Source organism: Dunckerocampus dactyliophorus, chromosome 1 (assembly GCF_027744805.1).
Source record: "Dunckerocampus dactyliophorus isolate RoL2022-P2 chromosome 1, RoL_Ddac_1.1, whole genome shotgun sequence".
In the NCBI taxonomy this organism is placed as follows: domain Eukaryota; kingdom Metazoa; phylum Chordata; class Actinopteri; order Syngnathiformes; family Syngnathidae; genus Dunckerocampus; species Dunckerocampus dactyliophorus.
In genome coordinates, this window is record NC_072819.1 from 42,912,369 (window position 1) to 42,936,094 (window position 23,726).

Here is a 23,726-nt window from a genome sequence, read left to right on the forward strand (position 1 = left end):
CCCCAAGGGGGATGCGCCCCTCTATTTGAAAAGCATTCGCATTCACGCAGTGCAGCTGGTGCCTGGGCAGGGAAAGTGGCTCTGTTTAACCACATGACGTTCCCACAAGAAAAGGGGATACAGAGAGACTGCTTTAGGACCACTGTTGCTATCGTGATATCACATCTCGCTTTTTCCACCCGACCTGTTCCCTGTTAGCACGTCAGTAGAGCTGCTCTGTCAGCTTTTGTTTTGTACTCATGGAAGCGGAGGGGAGTTTGACATGCTGGCGGTCACTGATAAGGCGAGGCCAGAGTAACCCAGATGAAAGAAAAGTGTCGAAACAGATGGAAATGAAGATTTACTCCATCTTCCTGTGCACGGTTTTATAATCTAAGTTCACATGGAGCATTTTTGCAGTGGTCGTGTGCTCTGCAAAGAGCAAATTTTGCCGGTTTACTGCAAAAATGCGAGCCGCAGGACAGCAATATAATCCAAATGAGCCCCGCATTCCTGGAAATGCAGGCACTCTGTCCATCATCAAAGCACAGCAAGAACACCCACTGCCTCATGCATCATGTCTTTTGGACACCGCACCGCATTGTCAAGTTCCACCCGCCCGAGTGTTTCATCACTCTTCACAGCGAGCGCCACAGTCTGGCCAAGAGTGCAGAGAAGCTGCTACATACTACCAGATGTCATTTTGGACTCCTGGATTCAAACAGGTGAATCTCAGAGATCCAGATGGCAGAAAAGCAGAATTTTCCTGGAAGCTGCACGTTAAATATGAACAGCAACATTCCTCATCTTTGTTTCTGGTATTTATTTACTCACCAGCCCGCTATTATTATACATCACTGGTAGGCATTAAAAGGAATGACCTGACAGGAATGCATGGCTATCTCTACCAACTGTAACATTCCTCTTCCTCTGCACACTCCTTGTCCTTCCAAGGCAGTAAAACATACCCTAAATAACACTAATTAGCTCCGGGAACATTCCTTTTGGGCATCTGAAAAGTGCAAGCATGTTTCTCTCCAAGCCCACATTTCAACTTTTCGTTCACGGGAGAAGCGCATTACAGAAAGATGAAGAGCGGAACTAATGGTGCATCCAGAGTGGAATGACCAGCTCTCACCAGATGCTTGTGTATTCTGCCTCCATTTAAAGAAGCGACTCGGAGAAGAACCAGAGCCAGAACTTAAATAGGATAAATAGACAGAATATGTGTGTGTGTGTGTTTATGAGGGTGGGAAAGAGTGTGTGTTTGGGGTTCAGCGAAAGTGTGTATGCGTGCGAGGAAGAGGTGGGGAGTGGAAAAACACACAAAAGAAATTGAGAAAGTGCTGAAATGTTTTATGTCTGAGCACATAGGGGGCTTAAACCTCTGGTGGTGAGGGCCAGCGCTGGTGCTTGGAGACTAAACAACATCAAGGCCACCTGGGACTGTAGGATAACTACCTGAACTAGTGCTGATAATCAATACTGTTGCTTCAGGAAGGAAAAGGAGGGACATTTGCTGTCATATGCTCCTGCGTGCCGGAGTCACGGCCAGACATGATGGAGGAGGTCGCAATGAGGGACTCAGAAAAGATCAAGTTTCTCTGCACAGCTGCTCTGGCCTGCAGACAGTGGGGAAACATCTATATTAACCTCTACTCCACGTGAAGACCACAGCGGAGGAATTCAAGGAGAAACAGACACAAAGGTAGGGAGAGTGTGGCATGACGGGAGTACCGCCTTTAAATCTCAACTAATGTATTGATTTGAATGTTCCTCTGTGGTTTTTCCAACAGCTTCATGCTGCATGAACAACAACCATGTCGAGGCTCCTGTGGGAGTGGAGAGGCGGTGCATGGTGCCTGGCCAGGTGGTACCCTGTTAGGTTACCAAGGTAATGCAGCAGATAATGATCTGCTGGGTAGAAGTTACACACGCACAAATCACTCTGTGTCGCAACACACTTGTAAAGGGGCTCATCACCTTAGATTTCACAAACTGTTTTTCTCTGTATTTTATTGTGTTATTCATCCTGTTTTTGTTTACGCTCTTTTAGATCACTGACCTCTGTTTGAGGGCGGTGCCACGCGACGCACCTGTTTGCCATTTGTCATTAGTAACCCTTTAAATCAGAGGTCCCAACCACCGGGCCACGGCCAGGTACTGCTCCGAACCGGGCAGTGGAAAACTTTCAGCAATGACAACAAAAAAGGACACTTTTTAAAAAATAGTTTTGTCAGTAAATACATCAAATTTTATGCAAATGCATATCAATTTTTTTTAAATGGGCTATTATTTTATTGCAAGAAATAATATACTGTTTAAAAGCCCACCGTTTTTGCATGTTTATGTTGTTTTGTTTCATTGCTTTTCCCTGAGCGAGCGTTTATTCCCACTTTGTTCGGCGCCATTGAACACACCATGGTTGTGCGTGCGGAATTTCTCTTTCTCTGATGCTGCCACAAATAGATTGATAAGTTTCTCATTCACCACCGTTTCCAAATGCTGATGCTGCGTGTGAATGCATAAAGGTGAGCTTTTATGATGTTATGTCTGTACTGAGTTCGAGCGGTGCATAACCTCAAGTTCATTCATTCATGCTAGCACTGCCTGGCGCCTACACATTAAACAACAATGTAATCATCTTCTCTCTGGAAAACAAACGCCAGGCTCGTATCAGTGGTGAGTCTGTATTCATTTAGATTTTAATTCAATTCTGATTCTGATTTCATTCAGTGCAATCAGACATGATGCTGTTTTTGTGACTGCCGAAAGTGTGTTGTTGGTCTTCAACGTCCTTCTTTCATGTTAAGCTTTCGCAACATCAGTGGTCATCTTAATAAGCGCTAGGTTAAGTTGTGTATGCCACACAACACAAAATTAATAAATCAATAGCATTAAATTACATTACATTCCACCCTTCCACCCTCATTTTTAGTGAAGTTCCTTACCTGAAGTGCAGCATTAAGTTGTACTGAACAACGGCAATCTTATGCACTCATCTTTGTCTGTTCAAAAACATGTCCCTCAACGTCGGGACCAGGAGGCGGGGATCCAGCAGGCACCGAAGCCAAGGAGATCTGCGTGTCCCTGTTGTCACCTACGTATACTCTCCAATATATACTCTGTCCTGTACTCTGTGGCCCAATGCCTCACATTTCCGCACACACATAGTGCAAAATGTCCGGGTTTTTTGTTGCTGCTTAGCCAAAGCACTAGGGGTGTAACTGACATGTATTCGTATCAATCGAATTGGAACGCAGCTGTACCAAACTGAAAACTCCGTACTGGTACACATTTCAAGTAAGGGACAGGATGTACACATTCAACGTTGCGATGCACCTCCACATGCCCGGTTAGTGAGACGAAAAGTGGACTATATTTGGGACTATAAATATTTTTGGGGATTTATGAATTGTATTTATTGGAGAATTGCCTGCCAGCAGGTTGCAACTGCATTTTCATGCTTCAGTTTAAAAATCATTCAACACAAAATCTAAGCGGTTTTGCATTTGTTCCCTTACTGGACCAAACTGAGGTACATATCTAACCGTGAGGATACACCCCTACAAAGCACCCTTTTCCTGAGTTAGCTTATCGACACCTGTGTGTACATGGGTACTAAAGATAATCTTCAGCATCCTGGGTATGTTTATGCATTCTACAAAGTAAAAACTTTTTTCCAGCTCCTTTTTGGTGCAATAAATCACATCTGGGACTGATTACAGCAGCAGAACAGAGAATGTCCCTTATTCCTACTATTTCGTGATGACATGATCCATGATGATGACAAACTGTTACTTTTTGAAAGGCTTGTACAAGAACAAAAAAAAAAAAACACCCACTGAGAGTGCAGCCACACACGCTGCATTCCTCGTCTAGATCCCGAACATACGATCACTGTCACACAAACGCAGACCGCCGCCAGCAATTACATACCAGAGCTGCATGATAAAAGATGTTGAATTATAAATTTGGCACATTGAGCGCATATTTTACAAAATGACTAGAAAATACAACAAATGCTTATTTAATTCACAACACAAACCATTTCTCCTCATTTGAACCAATTACTTAGAACCCTCTTCTTTAAAATACACCACTGGGAGGCAGTGCCTCAGGAGGTAGAGCACCCCCTGCAGGTGAAGACCCTGCAGTGCTTCCAGAAACCGGAAGGTTGGTGGTTCGATCACCGCTTCCTCCACCCCAGTCACTGTTGTTGTGGCCTTGGGCAAGACACATAACCCACCTGCCCCCAGTAAATGAATAATTGGCTCAAGGTCCCTTGAAAGGCACTATTTAAAATCTAATCCATTATTATTATTACTGAATTCATGGATACACAGATTACGCAATTTTTTTAACACAAATTAAACATGCAAAGAATAACCGGTTAATGGGAGAAATGTTGAATGAAATCATCCTCATCTTTATGGAGAATAAATGATGCCAAAAGACACAAAAACAACACTACCTCAGGGTATGTTCTCTGGAATTCCGGGGAAGCTGTGACTAACCTATCTAATGTTAGCGTGTTACAGGAAGAGGCTATAACCCTCCACACTCACCTCCCACGCAAACACAGATGACGATGTCGGTTCTGTGTCAGTCACCCACGATGCAAATAAGCGACATCAAAGTACTTACTTAACTGCGACGCCACACGTAAATCTACTGTAATCAAAGTACTTACTTAACTGCGACGCCACACGTAAATCTACTGTAATCAAAGTACTTACTTAACTGCGACGCCACACGTAAATCTACTGTAATCAAAGTACTTACTTAACTGCGACGCCACACGTAAATCTACTGTAGGTGGGTATTTGAAAGCTGAGCTGAGTATGAATGAGTTTAACATGAACCAAGCTGAACTGCAGAGCACCGATGCAGCAGCACAGGCCAACAGCCATGCAAGCTGTAATTTGTTATAGAGGAAATACTTTAATCCATTGTGGCCGAGAGGCAATGTTGCCAGAGACTTCTGGGTTTATATTAAATACAAGATAATTACGGCTCGACAGACACGCTATGAAATCGTACAGAATGTATTCACAGAAGACTGGATGCTTTATTGCTGCTAAGTGGGATCAATTCCTTATTTTCCTCCAGTCATCCGCAGGCACAAAGGGATGTTATCTGAATATTGATAGAAAGTGATTGAAGTGTGACGGATGACAGCTTCTGCTAAAATGAGACATGAATTATTGAAATTAGCTCACCACTGAGTGCTCCACATAAGTTTTATGGGCAGCACGCACAAGGTGTTTGGGTGGCCCGTGCTGCGTGTGTAGTGCCGTGCATTCTAAACGAATGCTGTAAGCCATTTACACAGCTGGACTTCAATACTGAGGTGACTCAGCGAGAGGACGTCCCTGGATGGGGGGTCTGTCCCAAAGCCGGCACCCACCCTAGCTGGCCTCTCACGCAAGCTAACTACAAAGTACTTCTTCTCTTCTGGGTGACAATCAAGAAGGATATGGAGGGACTACGGTATTTTGTGGATGATACTTCCACGTTATTGTGAAAAAAAACGGTGTGGTTTTGAGCTTTACACTAATAGTACAAACTCTTGCATGAAAAGAGGCTTCTCAGGAAGTAGTCGGCTAATGCACCTTGGCACAGTAGCTGTGTGGACTTGCAGTGCTCAGGGACTGTTTTTAAATAAAAGCCACACTCATTCTACTCTCAGACGACCTAAATAAAAATAAGAAGAAAACAAAACCACAATGAGCAAATGTGGAAAGAAAGGAATTTGTAAAGGAAATGTACAATCCATCTGATCCTCCCTCATGCTTATGTGAGTGGCAAAGAAGCACAGGACTACCTGCTGTTTTGACTCAAGCAGGCAGGAGACTGATGCTATCACGGATCCATGCAACCCTGCCAGCAGATGCAACGTATGAAGGAGAACTGAACTGCTGCCAAAATAATCACATCCTTTTTCATAACTTCTGATTAACCTTTTAATACATGATATGAGATCTAATCTTACTTGCCACATGTAAGCATCACCCCAGAAGGCAAGCAACTCTCTCATCTTTTTGCTGCACGCGCCCTTGGCTGCACACTTTGCCAGGCCTTTTGACTTTTGGAGTCTTTGTGGTCAAATCCATCTGTGTTGCAGCCTGTCAAAAATAGTCACAATGCAGCAGCTTCCACAGTAATTACACAGTGCAACGGAGGAGCCAGTGTCACCTCCCTTTCTCCTGCCAAGACGCTCCAACAATGGTCTTTCCAGGAGTGTAAACATTTAACTCAATGCTGCACTTCAATGAGATCATGTTGATTTACAAACACTTCACTTTGCCTGGGCTATTCCACTGGAAACATACTGTTTGCTCTGAGCATACAGACTCATTGTGTGACCAACTGCATCTGACTTAATCAAGCTTGGCTCGGAGCTGAATGGCGTTATTCTGCAGCCCCTCAGAGCTGAAGGGAGAACCCGCTGCACTCCAATCCCATTGTGCTGTCGACCGTCTCCTTCTTTAGGTAACACATGGCTGACATATCAGCGGCAACTTGCTCCAACATCTCCAGTTCCAACACCTGAACATTAAATGCTGCACAGCTGTTTAAAGCAGATGCTTGCAGGAATGCGGCTGTAAGTGCATTTTATGTCAGTAATTCTGCTCTTCTCCAGGTGTACTCACTGCACTTTCTACTCCTTTGACTCTGAAAGTGATCAGTCAAGCTGGTGGCTTATGACAAGTCAGTACTTGTGTTTGTGGAATTAGAAGTTACACAACAGTCAACTTAGTGGTCATCTTTGTAACTTGTGCATGCACATCTTATCCAGCATGAATGACATCGTGTTAACCTTGAAATTAAAACCAATCGGTGGGTGAGAAGACATCCTACCTAGATTGACAAAGCTCATCACCATGTCTGCATCATTCAGGAAATTGTTGTCTTGTAAACTGGCGATGGGGGGACCCTGTGTGGTGAAGACGGGCTTATAAGGATAAGAGTATCTGTCTTCGTCCCCTTCCGTGGACATGGCGTTGTACAGGTCCAACATGAACATAGGCGCGGAGTTGTGCTTGCTGTGGAGGTGCGGTCGCGGCCGGTGCGGCAGCCCCAAGATGGAGAGGATCTCCCGCTGCATCTCCCTGCGCTCCTGGGTCCTCAACCGGCGGTAGATGAAACTGGAGTGGAACTCGTTGTCCACGGAAAAGTTTGCAAAAGCCGTGTCGGCTACGACGCAGTAACTCCAAATTAAAAGTAAAGCTGGAGCGCGTTTATCCAAAATTGATGCCATAGCAGACAATGAATGGGCGTGAAAGTCTCTGACGCTGCTGCAAAACTCTCCAAAATGGATATTGAACTTTTATATTTTGTTCAATATCCTGAATTAGCTGCCCTCATGTTGAGGGAAGGTCTTCCGAATTGAACATCAACTTCGTCTCAAAGTCCGATGTAATGATGTTTCTGCCAGGCGTGTGTGGTCCTCTGTCCTTCTTCCTCTTCACAACTTGTGGAAGTGCACACTAGTGCGTGTTGCTGGCTACAAGTGCATAGTGGACGCTGACGCCTTTTACCAAGTGAACAACTTCTAAGGAGAGCTGTGATGGGAGGAGCAGGGGAGAAAGAAAGAGTGGGTAGCTCAATAGAGTTCGACATGTGGGATTTGTATCTGTTCACTTTGTGATGCGGCATCATTCCATGCAATGTAATCAGTGCACTTGAGTGAAAGAAAGGTAGTAAATAACTTTAACTAGTAACATTTAAACGAGGAACCATGGTGAAATCATTCATTTTTTTGTTGTTTGGAATATGAATCGAATATTCATGGGAATACTGTCTTGAATACTATGGTGGATGTGCAGGTGCCTCATTTCACTAGCTTGGATCGTTTGGGGCCATGCCAGTTGTCTTTGAGCCAAGCACCCTGTCCAAATGCCAACTTTGAAAACATTTTGACCATATCCAAACTTTCTACTATGCTGCGGCAGGAAGTTTGTGACAAAGGCAGCCGCAGATTGCAAAGGAGGGATGCAGATGTTTGGCAGCTGCCTCCACACTCCATCTGCCCCCAGTGCCCCAGCACCTCTTAAACACCAAACTTTTAAGGAGCGCCGCTGACCCTCTCATGAGCTCTGTTCTCGCTGACACAGTTGAAGGTATTTCAAATGGCTGTTGAAGGACTAAACTCCTAAAACATTAGAGAGAGACGGTTCAAAGGCTCCACTTGAGATTTTTTAGGGCTGCAGCTCGCCAAAAGATTTTTATGACAATAAAATTAGAACTTCAATCGCACAGCAAGCGCGACTGCCAGGCAGCTTTAGCTGCGATTGTAAACAGAGGGGTCGGGCTGAAGGGGTCCTGGTGTGTTGTCCACTCAGCCCACCTTCCTAACAACTCAATATGGTTCTTCTTCTTCTTCTCCTTTAAATGCGGTCTGCTTCTCTTCTCTCATAATTCAACAGGACTGAAAGCTTGAAAGCTTACTTTGCTCATCACTCTTTTTGTATATGTAATCCTCAATTTTCTTTTAAATAGCTGTTCAATAGTAGCCTACTACATATAAACAGTCCTATCCGGTACCAGCTAATGGCTGCAAGTGTTTACATTGTACTTTAAGGGTCTTGCATGTGTTAAACAGTACATCTCTCGCTCTATTTCGCGCTCATTTATTCTCCTGTTCTCTGAGGTCAAACCCCTGCTTCCACCTCTAACTACCCCCGGTCTTTGGCTTAGTTTTGCACAGCCAGGAGATGACAATCGTGGAAGAGACAAAAAGAACAGACCCCTCTTTGTTTGCGCCTCTCCAAGCCTGGTGACATTCACAGTAAACACAGGGCACAAGGATTAGGCTAGACTGGGTGAGCCTCACTGAAAGGTCTTTAACAAGGGGACAGAAAGCAGAAAAGCAGAGGAAAAAGTGTTTGAAGCTTCTATCAACAAACCCTCAAAACACTGAGTACAGCTGCATTACAGACCAGAGGCTCCTCGCGCAGGTCACACATTATCTTTTCGTCTGTGGGCAGACGCTATCTTGCAAGACAGCACGCAAATTGACAACAGACATGTTTATTTTCAGACAGTTATCATTTTACTCACATAACTGATGTTAATTAGTGACAGCTGACATTATCTGGTTGTTTATCAGCACACCGCTGGCAAGGAAGGAGAAGCTGCTGGCTGGATGTTTTACACATGGCAACTCAAAAAAAGTGATCATCTGTGCGTTTTACAGTCTGTTTTCACTTATTTGGTCTTTTATTTACTGCATAGCTTCCCAAAGTGGGGTACACGTGCCCACAAGGGTGCACAAATTGTTGTCATGGGGGTACGTGAATAAAAATTACAGCGCGACTACAGTGATGTCTGAAAGCCTAACGCTCATAGTTACACAGTGCACTTGAATGCCTCATGTGAACAGTGCCTGCACAGCGCAGGCAAGAAAAGGAGTCAGATAGGAAGTTGTTAATTGTTCTGTGTGTGTTATATAAACAAATAAGTACATTTGTATATAATAATGCTTAAATAATTACATCTATAGAATAAAAAATTAATTCAATTAATATTATTAAGTATTAAATACTTCAAATATAATAATGTTATTAATAATCCATTAAATATATCAAAGAGGTGAGATATAATTCAGAGTAAGATGTTTTATTTTGTGCTTATTGTGGTTTATGTTTTTTTTAACAAAAAAAAGTTTGAAAAAAGCAATTACAAAATGAAAGTGCTCACTTAATACAATTTTTTGTGTCACAGATAAATACAACAACTATGAAAGGGAGTGGCGATTTTTACACGATTTTGGCACGTCCCCCTCCAAGTTTTCTGAACCGACGCCATAATGGTTGTGATGTCACTGCCAGTCTACGTTCCGGGAACCGGATTCAAAAACATGCAGCCACGTACTCACAGCAAACCCCAGAAAGTGACATTCACAACAATAGCACAATAATATCATTTACTGATATTGTGTTGTGATAACTATAATATGACACACACACAAAATGCTCACAAGTATTTTTGTATGTGACACAGACTGCTGGAAAATAAAAGACCAGTTAGTCCTGGAATGAAAGCCCCTAGTATTATTCTAAGATTCATAGAACAGATTTAGTAAAAAAAAAAAATGTATTTATTTAGCGAAACTGACAGATTGAGTGACTGCAAGATAGGCCAGAAGAACGGGTGACAGCAGGCAATTTAGGAATAGAACCGGCAACCAGGTGCAGACAACGTTTTATTTCCATCTGCAGGGCAGTATGGAAACATTTGTCCCAAATTTGCCAATAGGAAGAGGCGAATGGTGTCTTACAAATGTGAACAAGCTTACACTCCTCGAGCAAAAGCCTTCAGCCAAACGAGCGGGCATAGTATAAAAAATATACAGTAGATAACAAACAACAGCAATTCATCCAGAACTGGACTATAACAATTGAGAAAGCATTGGAGTGAGGTTCCGGGTGGGCCGTCTGGTGTCGATGTCCTAGCCCCTCCTCTTCTAGACCAGGAACAACTGCCGAAATTGTTTTTTTATGGTAAATATTGCAATATTTGAGTACACATCACAGGAAATATGCCTTTCAATGTTATATTTCAGGGCAGTAGGGGGTACATACATGTTGTCAGGTCAAATGTCAAAAGGGGTACGGGACTGTGACTGTGAAGTTTGGGAACCACCGATTTACCGCTACTGGTTATAATTCGATCCGTGTAATTTTCTCCTGCATGCTCTCCTTGCGTATAGTTACTGAGCACTACTCACGTGATGAAATTTGATAAAGCCACAAAAACAACTTCTTTTTTCATCCCCTGTCCAGCAGAGTATGGCATCTATTGAAGGCCTCAGAGCACGCGATCAGAGGCAAGGGTAATATTTATTTTATGTGTTGCTTTAGAGAACAGCAGGCTGAAGTCCTTTGAAGACCTGTGGACCGAGGGAGGTGGATGAGGTTCATTTCGGTGGGTGGAAAGAGGGACTTCTAAGCAGATTCACACACGATACAATAAAACGTGTTTAAATGTTAAATGGCGCATTGAAAGGGTCAAATTGCAAGGATAGAACTGAGTGGGAGGACAGTTTTTGTCCAACCATCTCCCGTTGACTGTCCTATTCCCCCTTGTCTAACTTTTTGGTGTAACCCTGCTACATTGCACACACCAGCAGCAAATGTTTCCACTCCAGTGTGTCGCACTCCAGGGGCCTCATGAACATATGAAACACAGCTGTGAGACGGGCTAAAAGAGAGGGGGCGGGTATATGAAACACTTCTAATATCCCATTTAGGGTTTGTGTTTGATCCCACTTAAGAAATTTGGTTCCAGTATCTAATATAGCTTTCAAAACCAGATCCTTTTTAATCCCCTTGTCTAATCTATGCTCTTTTTAATATTTGCTGTCTAAGACACACAAACTAGGCTGAATGAAACCATATTGCTAATAGTTTTTGAAATTCTCAGTTCCAGTTTGGAACTCAAATTGATCCCTTTACTTAGGGGATTTCCACAATGGCTAAATTTGCATCACTGTAACAAATGAGTTCCATGACAGCATGATTATCTTATTAGAAATGCTGCACTTTTCCGTCTTACTTTTGCCCGTATGTGGTGTGTCCTTTTGCGGGTCCATCCGCCCGCAGCCTAATATGGCGTGTGGGATCAGCACAGTGATCTGATTCATGCCTTTCAGCATTCATCACTGACGGTCAGTGATACGGTTCTAGTTAAGCCTCTCCTTAATGCCAGACTTAGCTTTAGCCATCACGGGATGTTATCACTCAGACACCTGTGTCATCAGTTTGTCATTGCACTGCTCTCCTCGCCCAGCCGCATTCTTATCAGCGGGCAGGAGTGAGGTGTCAGGGCCTGATAACGGCCTGCGCACTGTCATGGAGTTCTATGGGCCGAGGTTTACATTCTTGCCCCCTTTGACTCTCGCTCGCATCACTCCATAAGTGTGTCCTGGCCTGTCAATCACAGGCCCCCAAGTGACCAGTGAGACTCACTTTAGGGGATACTGGACAGAGCAGCCGTTCGAGTAGAGGCGGCATCATCAGACTGGCCAAACGCTGATGAGAAACAGAGCACCCAGAGAGCCTGAAGTAGAAAGTTTGGGGGGGTTGGACGGAGGGGCAGGAGGTAGATCTGCTGAGCTATGGAGGTTGTGAATGGAGGGCAGCTCTGTTTTCTATTTGTGAGGATTAGGTTGACAGATTTGTATTTAGTTTCTCCGAGCCTCGAGCTGCAGTTAATCCCCCTCACCTGCAGCGGGTCCACACACCCCTCCTTCTCTTTTCCTCTGACCCCGCAGCCCCCTACTTCCTCTGTGCCCCCCCTCACTCCTGCCCAGTACAAACACTCATCCCGAGACAAGCACATGACTCGTTGCACTCTGTCTCCTCAGGTTAGAGCCTCACACTCAACACAAATCTCTCCTGGGCCAAGAAAACAGCAGGGGTCTCGGCTTGTCTGCAGTACAAGAAAAAGAGCCTCCGCAATCTGAGCTGGTTCACATATAAAGATTTTTCCATTCGGGTGAGAGGTTGTCCCTCATCACTTAGAGATAGCAATTACTCAGAAATTAAGAGCCATTACTACGGAAGCAGCTTGTCAAAGCCACTCAGAGTCAATGGTTACGTTTGGTAAGGCTGCACATTAGGAGATACTCAGGGTCGGGTCAGGAGCACAGACCTCTTCTCTTTGGATCCTGGCTCCCACACACATTAACCGGGCCTTCACACGGTGAAAGATGGGATGCAATGCCTCTGCAAATACACACAGCATTCCTGCCATTAAAGATGGTGACCTCATAGCACTGGTTCATCAAAAAAGTCATGTGACCTCCCAATGGTGCAAAAAGAGATTGTGAAGTGGCGTTCATATTCAATGCACTTATAATAATGGAGTCTTAAGTAGTGCTATTTGCCACACATTTATCATCAGCATTGCATTTATGATTCAAAATTACCTCTTGATGTTGGTTCACTATATACTGTACACACCCTCAAACCACTCACCCATCCCTCTGAAACGCAAAAATAGAAGCATGCAACAGTCAACACACCTGTGACCAAACGACTGCAAGTCACACACCACAATTGCCTTTGAAGAACTAAATTGCCTTGAAAATGTATTATGATCATTTTAAAGTTCTTCATTACGTGAAGCTGTTCCGCAGCAAAATCGTTTTCTAATTAGTATTACTATTATTGTTGTTGTTTGTTATGCAGCAAAACTGTCAAAGCCACAAACAAAAATCAAATTTAAAAACGTGCAGTTTACTTTAACCACCAATCGCTTCTGGCATACCTGTCAGGCAAGGTCCTGGGCAAACTTCTGTATTTTTTCGCCCTCTGCTGGTGGGAAAGGAAGCATCAAGATGGAGTTTGGTGAAGCGCAATTTTTCACTAAAATTGATGAACTTCGTGCTTACCTGTTGAACAAAGTCGTAGGCTTGTCAGACGAAGATGAAGAAATTAGTTCGTAAGAACACAAGCTCTTACTGCTTCCAGCAGAATGAACCTCGTTTACCTAGCTAGCATTAGCTAGTTAGCTATATTTTCAATGATAGTTACTTAATATTAGTATTATTTTGATTGAGGTGCTTTTCACTGATAGTGGTTAGTTGCTGCGACAAAAGTTAATAATAGCATTTGTTTAATAAACTCTTATTTGTCCATTAAAGGGACTGCATGCAGGTGTTCCTCCAGCTGGCTAGAGGGCGCCAACATTCCAACATGCTGCTGCAATATATACCGCTCGCTTCCGCCTTTGAGTACTTGAGTGTTAGTTAATGATAGCTAAACTTTGTCAAACTGTAACAAAAACGTAACTAGTGGGTGTATGTGTTTGCTTACGTACTCCAAAAAGGAAGAAGGCGGGAGCGCCTTCTGGGCAGCTGAGTAATCAATGCTGAGGGCACCTTTGTCAATGTCATGATGTTGACTCAGTCTTTAACAATGTTGGTTACTGCCTTGTTGCACCCATCATCACCCTCACTCATAGTTTTATATCTAGCAGGAAGATTTTGGACTGCATTGAAAACGTAATCCTGCAAGTAGTGACAAGTCTGTCTCAAGATGAGGCACCAGTATTGGTACTGCCTAATAGAGCCAGCTGGGACAATGTCAGGTGACCTCATTTTTAGATATTTATTCATAAAATGATTTTACCATAACAACAGACTGTGTGAAATCCATGTAAATCAGGGGTGTTCAAACTGAGGCTCGGGGGCTATTTGCAGCCCGCAGCTTGTTTAGTATTGGCCCGGGGCACATTGTAAAAATAAAAATAAACCAAGAAAAACACAGCAAAAATGGTAATAATAGAGCAAAAAGGCAAAATGTAAAGAGAAGAAGCTGAAATGTTGATCTGAATAACTAGCAATAACACTAAGCTTTGACTTTAAGTACATGTAAAACATTTTTTTACCCTTTGTGCAAAATTTAAAAATATCAAAGTGCCTCGGTGGAAAACGTTTGCTGTGCAAATAAATTAATAAATATAGTCCTAAATGGGTTTTTGCTGGTGGTGGTTGGGCCACACAAGATGACAAGCTCGGTGTTTAATTTCTTATATGAGGGACAAAACTTTTGCTCTGTCTAAATTTGTACAGGAATGTTTCAAGTGACCGCAGGGGGGTTGCCAGGTGTTCACAGCAAAAAGAAAAAAAGTACTTCAGGCCACAAAGATTGAAGCTGAAATAACTTCCTGCTGCTTAAAAGATGACAGAGCGATTTAAAAAAGCATAGAGCCTAATGTGGCTAAGATGTTCAGCAAAGAACACCGTCTGGAAGGTGGAGCTTCTTACAGGTAGCTCCGGGCTGTGGGGAATTCTAGATAGCTTACATGTGGTGGAGCAGATTTTCAAAGCTGCAAAAGTATGTAAACTACAATGTGCCACACACCGTATATGTATTGAATCACATATGCCATTCATTTCCACTCGAGGGCATTACTTGAGTGATGTTTTTACCTCTTTAGATTTGACAGTGCCATCGGGCTTCAGATGAGTTCAACCCGTGCCGCCATGACGATCAGGAGTAGCTGCCCAAAATCTGCCACTACATTTTGTAAGATGGCTACTTTGTTTTGTTTTGTTTTTTTTACAGCTGACAGTGTTGCTGTCATTTGTATTAATTGTGAGCATGTTTCCTCTGTTTGAAGCCCAGATTCTCAAGATTCTCTCTGTCATTTACACTCTAGTGCAGAGCAACTCGTACGCAACAAAAAGGTGGTCAGAACGGCACTTCCATATCAAGTCAAAATTCTATAGCAATCTGTCCATTTTTGTTTATTTTCCCCCACACAGAGACATCTATTACAACCACCCACAGCTGTTTGGCTCACAGAGAACAGTCGATAGAATCGTGGATGATGTGTCCTGCATGCTTAAGGTTCCTCGTAGATCTCTGCGGGTGGTAAGTGGGTCCAAGCCCAAAAAGTGTGCATTTTTTCTTATTGTGCGATGTACAAAAACACAAGCTCAAATCACATTACAGCAGGTCCCCCTCCTTTTTGAAAGCCACTTCGGCATTTGTTCCTCCGTATATCTGCAGACTTTTTCATTGTGGAATTTGATTATGTATTATTATACATTTTTCGCAAAAACCCAAACATAGGATTATTTTCTGCATTATTTAAATGATTTTTATATTGTACAGGATTTTGCACTAACGCAGCATAAAGTACATGTTTGTAATGCTAAGTATACACTAAAGCGTTACCAGTCGGTGGCAATATAACAGCAGAAATCTGCACAGTGGATCCCTTTCATTGGGGGTCTTAGAATGTAACCCCCGCGCATAGAGGGGATTTACTGTACACTTATGGTAAAAATGGTGTCTCTTATTAAACATCTATATTGCCAAAAGTATTTGCCTTGACTGGCATATGAACTTAAGTGACATCCCATTCCTAATCCATAGGGTTCAATATGACGTCAGTCCACCCTTTGCAAATATAACAGCTTCAACTCTTCTGGGAAGGCTGTCCACAAGGTTTAGGAGTGTGTTTATGGCAGTGTTTTTCAACCACTGTGCCGTGGCATACTAGTGTGCCGTGGGAAAGGTAATCTAATTTCACCTAATTATCATCCGCAAATAATGTACCGTTGTCGAGTGTCTGTGCTGTCTAGTAGTGATCGGCAGAGTAACCATGTAATACACTTCCGCATCAGTAGGTGGCAGCAGGTAGCTGATTGCTTTGTACAGACAAAAGAATCAATGCATGGATGCGTCAGATGGCGGTGACAGTGGCATTGTGACTAGCGAAACAGTGATGGAGAAGATTTTGAAAAGGAAAGATGCTAACTCTGAACTGCACCCTGGAAAAAATTCGGACCCATATGAAGGCCCAAGTATGAGTGGAGGTTAAAAGAAAGCAAAGACGAATAGCTGAAGAAAATCTCTTGCGCGAGGCAATACTAGCTGTCTTTCATTTGGATTCACTTTCACTGGGGATGCAAGGAAATGACTACGTTGTGCTTGGTGTGCGGTGACAAGCTATCCAACAATGCTCTGGTCCCAAGTAAGCTTAAACGCCTTCTCCAAAAGAGTTGTTGAGGAAGACCGTCGTGTGTGTCTTTTTTCGATTCCTGCCAGGATATTAGCTCTGTGTTCATCCAAACAGGCCCAGGTTTCACACTGAGTGAGTAGAAATGTGAATGATTCTAAAATACTTTTTATTTTTGTTTATTTGATTCCCACACTGACACTGTGATGAGAACAATTTATACGGCCAATGTAGGCTACAGAGTTCATTTGTTAGCATTTTCTGCTGGTGGTGTGCCTCGTGGTTTTTTTCAATAAAAAAAAAAGTGCCTTGGCTCAAAAAAGGTTGAAAAACACTGGTTTATGGGAATTTTTGACCATTCTTCCAGAAGCGCATTTGTGAGGTCACACACTGATGTTGGACGAGAAGGCCTGGCTCTCAGTCTCGGCTCTAATTCGTCCCAAAGGTGTTCTATCGGGTTGAGATCAAGACTCTGTGCAGGCCAGTCAAGTTCATCAGACTCTGCCATCCATGTCTTTATGGACCTTGCTTTGCGCACTGGTGCACAGTCATGTTGGAAGAGGAAGGGGCCAGCTCCAAACTGTTTCCAGAAAAGTTCGGAGCATGGAATTGTCCAAAATGAAGCATTCACAATTCCTTTCACTGGAACTAAGGGGCCAAGCCCAGCTCCTGAAAAACAACCCCACACCATAATCCCCCCCTTCACCAAACTCTACACTTGGCACAATGCAGTATCGTAACAGAACACCAAGTATCGTTCTCCTGGAAACCGCCAAACCCAGACTCGTCCATAAGATTGCCAGATGGAGAAGCGCGATTCGTCACTCCAGAGAATGCGTCTCCACTGCTCTAGAGTCAAGTGGCAGCGTGCATTACACCACTGCATCCGACGCTTTGCATTGCACTTGGTGGTGCATGGCTTGGATGCAGCTGCTCGGCCATGGAAACCCATTCCGTGAAGCTCTCTGCGCACTGTTCTTGAGCTAATCTGAAGGCCACATGAAGTTTGGAGGTCTGTAGCGACTGACTCTGCAGAAAGTTGGCGACCTCGTCACACTATGCGCCTCAGCAAACGCTGACCCCGCTCCGTCAGTTTACGTGGCCTACCACTTTGTGGGTCAGTTGCTGTCATTCCCAAACACTTCAACTTTCCTATAATACAGCTGAGAGTTGACTGTGGAATATTTAGGAGAGAGTAAATTTTACGACTGGCTTTAATGCACAGGTGGCATCTTATTACAGTTCCACGTTGGAATTCACTGAGCTCCTGAGAACGACCTATTCTTTCACAAATGTTTGTAAAAGCAGTCTGCATGCCTAGTTGCTTGATTTTACACACCTCTGGCCGTCTAAGTGATTTGAACACCTGATTCTGATTATTTGGATGGGTGAGCGAATGCTTTTGGCAATATAGTGTATGCGTATATTATATTATACTATAAAATACATACATATTATATTTATGTTATGAAAAATCTTATCTGGTGAAATAAGCATGCACTACTACCGTAAATTACGGACTATAATACGATTCTTTTTTTACACTTTTTGAACCCTGTAGCTTAAACAATGATGCGGCTAATTTATGGCTAAAACAACAACAGTTTCCATGACACTTAGAATGCAGATTCAGGAAGTAGTGAAGTGATCACTATTATCACATTTTGAAGTCTTATGAAGCAATCCTGTTTTGATCTGACAAATCTTAAGTAAGTTTGATCAAGTGTAGAATTACTACAACTTCTACATGCACTGATTGCACCGTGGAAGCTGTTGAACTCCGATTAAATAAAGCGTCTCAAGTCTCACGTATCGTAGCTAACAAGTGAGGCCGGGAACACCGGGTATGGATACAAGGTTCCTATGCATGCATGGAAAAGTATGGAATTTTATTTTTTTCAGGTCTGGAAAAAATAAAAAAGTAGGAAAAATATTCATGTTTCCAAGACTGTTACCACTGTTCTGTTTTCTAAAAGATAAAAGTATGACTAACTAAAAAAAAAGGAAATAGATGGATCTGTTTTTCTACGGTGCTTTCTCGAGCAGTGAAGATGTTTGTGTGAGAGCACACATAGGGGGTATACAGCGAATGTGGCTCCACAAACCCCTTTGTGCTCAAGACAACATCCGCAATTAGGTGTAATTGGTCCCGCGACGGTGGTTATCAACTTACTTTGTCAAGTCCGGTTTTCGGCTTTGTGCTAAGTGCACGTTCACATGAAAGGGGGCGTTTGACGTCATATTATTCTACTGCTGCTGAAAAGTGAAGCGATCCCAGCCAGTGTATTTTACAAAAAATGAGTACGTAATTATTATGGAGCGTTATGAGGAGTTCCCAAAAGATTATGACTGCCAAAAGCAACACTGTCGCTGCCAATGCAGCGAGTGAGGACTGCTGGCATGCCAGCATTGAGCGTGTGAATGCGCAAGTTAACACTAATTATTATCAAAACTATACCCTACTAGTCTTTTCATTTATCAACGCACAACATTGCACAACTTTGACATATTAACACTTATTAATTTAAAAAATACATTCATTGGAGCAACAACTTCCGTTTTTGAAGTTGTTAGTTAATGAAATATTTGAATCTGCTGTATGTCGTTGTGACCACTAGATGGCAGTATTTTGCGTGTGATGCAACATTGTAAAATTTGTTTCCATTTTATAATAAAACATTATTAATGTTAATGCAGTTGATTGATGCTGCAGAGTGTTTTATTCCTCCAGCAAATATTGCAATATAAGAAGACTAACAGGATCAGTACTCACGCAAGGACTCTTGTGACATTTACTTCTCCTAACATTAATTATTAATATTTCATATTGCATTTTATTTCTGGTGCTCGCATGAGCATATATAGCGTATTCTCTCATCTGAAACTCTATCTCACTTATAGATGGATAATATTTTTTTATATTTTTTTTCCATGTCACCTCGGGAACCTCGTTCTAAATAAATGGTGACGCCATCTCCGAATTAGTTAAATAGTGAAACAGTGGCAGTTTCATAGATGATTTTAAGATGAAAGCCTGGACATAACCTGGTCCCGCCCAGACTATGTGATCTTAACCTAGATTAAGTAAATTAGTTACCATGGCGATACAGCTGCATTAAAAGAGTGCTACTTTCGGTGAATGCGCAAGACCGGCTTTCCACTCAACACAGCTCGCTAACCCACTAAACTCGCTTCGCAAAATACCCCCATAATCTCCTGGAATTTATTTGAAGACATGATATTAATAATTGATTTACATGATACTAGGGCTGCAACTACCGATTATTTTCTTCTCGATTAATCTGAAACTTGTTATTTGGTTAATCAAGTAATTGCTTAGGCCCTCGATGGACCAAATCAATAAGAACTAAACATAAACAATTAGTGGTTTAGTCCGCAATATATAAAAGAAGCAGAAATGTCCATCACTGTTTTCCAGCGTCAAAGCTGATGTGTATGAATATCTTGTTTTGCCTAAAGCACAAAGATAATAGGTCTTCTTTCATGAATGACTAAGCACATTGAAAACATTTTTAAATTATTAATGATTGATTAATCGAATACCAAAATATCTGTTGATTATTTAGATAATGGATTTATCATTGATTTGTGGATTACTTGTTGCAGCTCTAATGATACACATCTGTTTATTAAGTCTGGAAAAAGTGTGAAATTTTAACCCTGTAGGTAGGATTGCGAAGTTTATCGTGTGCCTTTCCGTGTAAATATCCCATGTTACAACGTGTATACTTGTGGCTAATAGACAAGTGTGCTCAATATTCCGGAATTTATAGTAATTGTGTAAATTTGGCCTCCACAGTTGGCAACATCCAAAGGTTTAATCTCAGGTGATCTGTGTTACACGGAGGAGGACGGCACAAGGATCGACTGCCACTCAAACTCTGCTGTAAGTTATTTGCAAGATGAGTTTATACTACGGTACTTGGTTCTAGTAACCCAGATTACTCTCTCCCGTGTGGCCCAGTTTGGATATGCTGCTTGAAAACAAATATGGAACCAGATAGCCTCACATCTGAAGCAGAAATCAGATATGAATCAGATGTCTGCCAATGTGGTTGCAGTGTTAAGTAGACAGATCAGACATACCCTGTCATAGCAAGATGTACAGTACATGTGCTGATTGATGATATGATATGATAACAAAGTCTACTCATATTCTCAGAGGATCAGAGACCATGAAATAGAAACATCTCTAATGCTAAGTTTACCTGCATTTTTTTAATATTACGGGAAAAATACATATGCAAGAATTGAAGATGCTAACTTATGGTAATGCTTTGCTCATTAATGCTTAATGGTTTGGCAATTGTTTGCTTTATGCATAATTTTATCTGTTTGAAAATTTACATAATGTTTGCTTACATCCATACTGTTGCTGCCAGATGTTAAGCATGCAGTTGTTAATTTTTTTGGCCATATGCAAGTTGTTTCAGGTGTTCAGTGAATGTAAGCTCAGAGATATCGGCTATGGGTCACTTGAAAATAGATCTAAATTTGAAAAAAGTCTTAATTGGAACTGGAAGTCAAGATCTGCAGTGTAAGTCCATCTTTTTCCACCTAATTTGAAGGCAGGAAAGGCCTCAACTCCCTCAAATCATTTTTCCTACTGAGTAACAGGGGGCAGCCTCACTTCCAAAAAAACTTTGCCTTCTTCAACTTTTTGATTGAGTCTCATTACTGACTTAAAGAATACTTCAATATATCAGGATGTTTGTTTTAGGCTGTCGCTGTCTCATCAAACATTGCAGGAATCAGGAGTATCCTTTGACACTTTTGTTGTTTATGTTTGTACTGGAGGGCATGAGGACTGTGGTAATTGGCTGCAAAGTCTGTGTTTTTCCTTAGCCGTGCACAGATGTTGTGTCATCTGCCAAGTTTGTCCTGGTAGTTGAGAAGGATGCTACATTTCAGAGGCTTCTTCATGATGATTTCTGCACAAAGATTTCTCCGTGTATCATGATAACAGTACGTGAGGAACTTTTCTCTCATATCAAACTCACTTAGGTAATAATTGTCTTCATGTGCCCTCCTCTTAAAGCGCAGCTGCCCATTTTTGGTCTAGTGAGCATGTGTGTTTTTGTGCTTTAGGGAAAAGGCTTTCCAGATGTGAACAGCAGGTTGATGGTGAGAAAGCTCTGGGATGTGCTGCATGTCCCAGTCTTCACTCTGGTGGATGCTGACCCGCACGGTACAACTGCCCAATTTTACATCTCATATTTAACATATTTCCTCTCACCTCACTAAGCATCTCACAACATCTGTCTGCTACATAACCATGCCTTTTCGGGCTATGTTGTTATCTGGCCTAATTTCATCCAGACATTCAACTTCTTTTCTCGTTGCATGGCAGGACACATATGTAATGCTTTACTTTGCTCTGAGCCCTGTTATACTTCCCACAGAGTAATTGATCTTGTATGTAGGGGTATATCATGTATTGTGTCTCTAATTTTTCTAGGCATTGAGATCATGTGTATCTACAAGTACGGATCAGTGGTGAGTCCCAAGTATTGCTACATTTTGGCTCATCCAATTTGACTGCTTCAGCATCATTGCACTGTATGTTTCCAATTTGTGGTGATCTCATTAAGAACAGAAAATTCCGAACGAACATTAAAAGATCATATCGCTAAGGTTCCTTGTGTTCTTAAACTATGTTGTGAACACATGTTGCTCATAAACACGGAATACAAGAACAGGCTTGAACTTAAATGAATTCTTGTGTGCAAACATGTTTTGTGCAAATGTCCCACAGGCCATGTCATTTGAGGCCCACAGCCTGACCATCCCCAGTGTCATGTGGTTAGGCATCCTCCCCTCTGACCTCCAGAGGTTTGGACTCAACACTTGCTACTTCCTTGTGCCTATCTTGACATTTTAACAGTTTGGGTTTCTGTTGGTGACGCTGTCACTTCTATTTTGTATATATTTTCTTCAGTTTGACAGTTGACATTGGCGCTTATGCCATCTGACAAAGGGTGGAAGGCAAACTGCACCTTGAATAGTCACTAGTCAGTAGTGCCTTTTACACAGAGATTCCACAGAATTGCCGTGTCAGACGTGTAACAGAGGATGTGAATGATGGAGAATATTGCCACTACTGCACTTTTATACAGTTTTTTGCACTACGTGCCAGCCTTTTTCCTGCTCATAAGGACAGTGTAAAAGGGGCTAGTCACAGGGTGATTTTGAGTAGGGCATCGCATGGGAATTGATCCCCTGCCAGCTGCATGAAAGTCAGCTATGTGAACCACTGCACTATCAATGTCAATTCTGAAGTCAATTTATTGTATTTCCCTGGAAATTCAATTGGTTTGCAATGATTCTTTTGAGAATAAGGGAAAAATGAAAATACAGTACATAATCAACTGAAGTGAATTCAAGCACACTTAGAGTTTAGTTTATCTACCAAGTGATAAGATACAGTTGAGTAAGTAAGCATTTGACAAATGAAAATTAGGAAAAATTTATTTCATCCTTAAGGTTGCAGGTCCCCAGGGATGCACTGATCCCCCTCAGCAAGAGAGATGAAAATAAACTCAACAGTCTCCTCAAGAGGCCATATGTGGCGGAACAACCAGAGTGGCTGAAAGAGGTATAGGAAGATAGTCACCCACACATTTATTTATTTGTATTATTTTTGTGATCATATGGTTTGTTATCTTTACAGTCCTACATTATTGATAGATAATGGATGGATGGATGGATGGATGGATGGATGGATTATTGATAGATTCATGCTTTTAAGTTACTTCTTTTTTCAAATGTGACTTGTGAAATTTGGTAAGTATCCACATGTGTGTTTTCTCTTGTTGTAGATGGAGTTGATGCAGAAGAACAAACACAAAGCTGAAATACAGTCACTGGCAGCCATAGGTCCAGATTTCCTCACCAGCATCTACCTGCCAAACAAGCTGCGCTATGGAGGCTGGCTATGAGAAAAATGCTGCCACCTAGCGGGATAAAAAACTTATTCACAAAACTGGTTGCACAACATAGCCTATGTAACCAATTCTGTCTGACCTTTACTGACAGAAATACATTGTTTACGTTTATTTTACTGTTAATCTTCCTAAAATGGTGCAAGGCTGCTTAATCGTGTCCCCTATATATTCTGGACATTCACAAAAAATAAATTCTTAATTTTGGCTTCCATTTTTGGCTTGTTATTCATGTGTTTTATATCATCGTACAAGACAATACAGTATAACACACATTCAAATTTGTTTTGTTCAATTCATAAA

General features: G+C 42.1%; 2 protein-coding genes across 5 annotated transcripts in view; one reads left to right on the top strand and one right to left on the bottom strand.

Moving 5' to 3' along the window:
* The window catches only part of bmp7b (bone morphogenetic protein 7b), a 26,119-nt gene extending 18,615 nt beyond the window's left edge, over nt 1–7,504 (bottom strand). For both annotated transcript variants that reach the window (XM_054772664.1, XM_054772655.1), the window contains exon 1: nt 6,844–7,504. In XM_054772664.1, coding sequence (XP_054628639.1) covers nt 6,844–7,243 — 400 coding nt within the window. In that variant the 5' untranslated portion in view covers nt 7,244–7,504. The remainder of the gene's footprint in view (nt 1–6,843) is intronic.
* A 5,791-nt stretch (nt 7,505–13,295) lies between these two features.
* Nucleotides 13,296–23,637, top strand: spo11 (SPO11 initiator of meiotic double stranded breaks). 3 transcript variants are annotated; one of them, XM_054793135.1, is made up of 13 exons: nt 13,310–13,431; nt 13,966–14,079; nt 14,932–15,020; nt 15,115–15,181; nt 15,260–15,368; nt 20,282–20,368; nt 21,203–21,239; nt 21,338–21,447; nt 21,571–21,670; nt 21,941–21,978; nt 22,238–22,314; nt 22,966–23,077; nt 23,301–23,637. In XM_054793135.1, exons 1-13 carry the CDS (start codon nt 13,328–13,330, stop codon nt 23,418–23,420), a joined length of 1,164 nt encoding a protein of 387 aa, XP_054649110.1. In that variant the 5' UTR covers nt 13,310–13,327; the 3' UTR covers nt 23,421–23,637. The 3 variants fall into 3 exon arrangements, with proteins under 3 accessions (XP_054649113.1, XP_054649110.1, XP_054649112.1); XM_054793137.1 differs by having other exon boundaries at nt 13,321–13,431; nt 13,969–14,079; XM_054793138.1 differs by lacking the exon at nt 13,966–14,079 and having other exon boundaries at nt 13,296–13,431.
* Nucleotides 23,638–23,726: the final 89 nt, after the last annotated feature.

Excerpts from the sequence above, each read along its gene's own strand:
- spo11 (XM_054793135.1), top strand. The coding sequence starts at position 13,328 with ATGGAGTTTGGTGAAGCGCAATTTTTCACTAAAATTGATGAACTTCGT. Across the intron at positions 15,369-20,281 it reads CTCGTAGATCTCTGCGGGTG|TTGGCAACATCCAAAGGTTT; the intron begins GTAAGTGGGTCC and ends TGGCCTCCACAG. Across the intron at positions 21,448-21,570 it reads CTCCGTGTATCATGATAACA|GGAAAAGGCTTTCCAGATGT; the intron begins GTACGTGAGGAA and ends TTTGTGCTTTAG.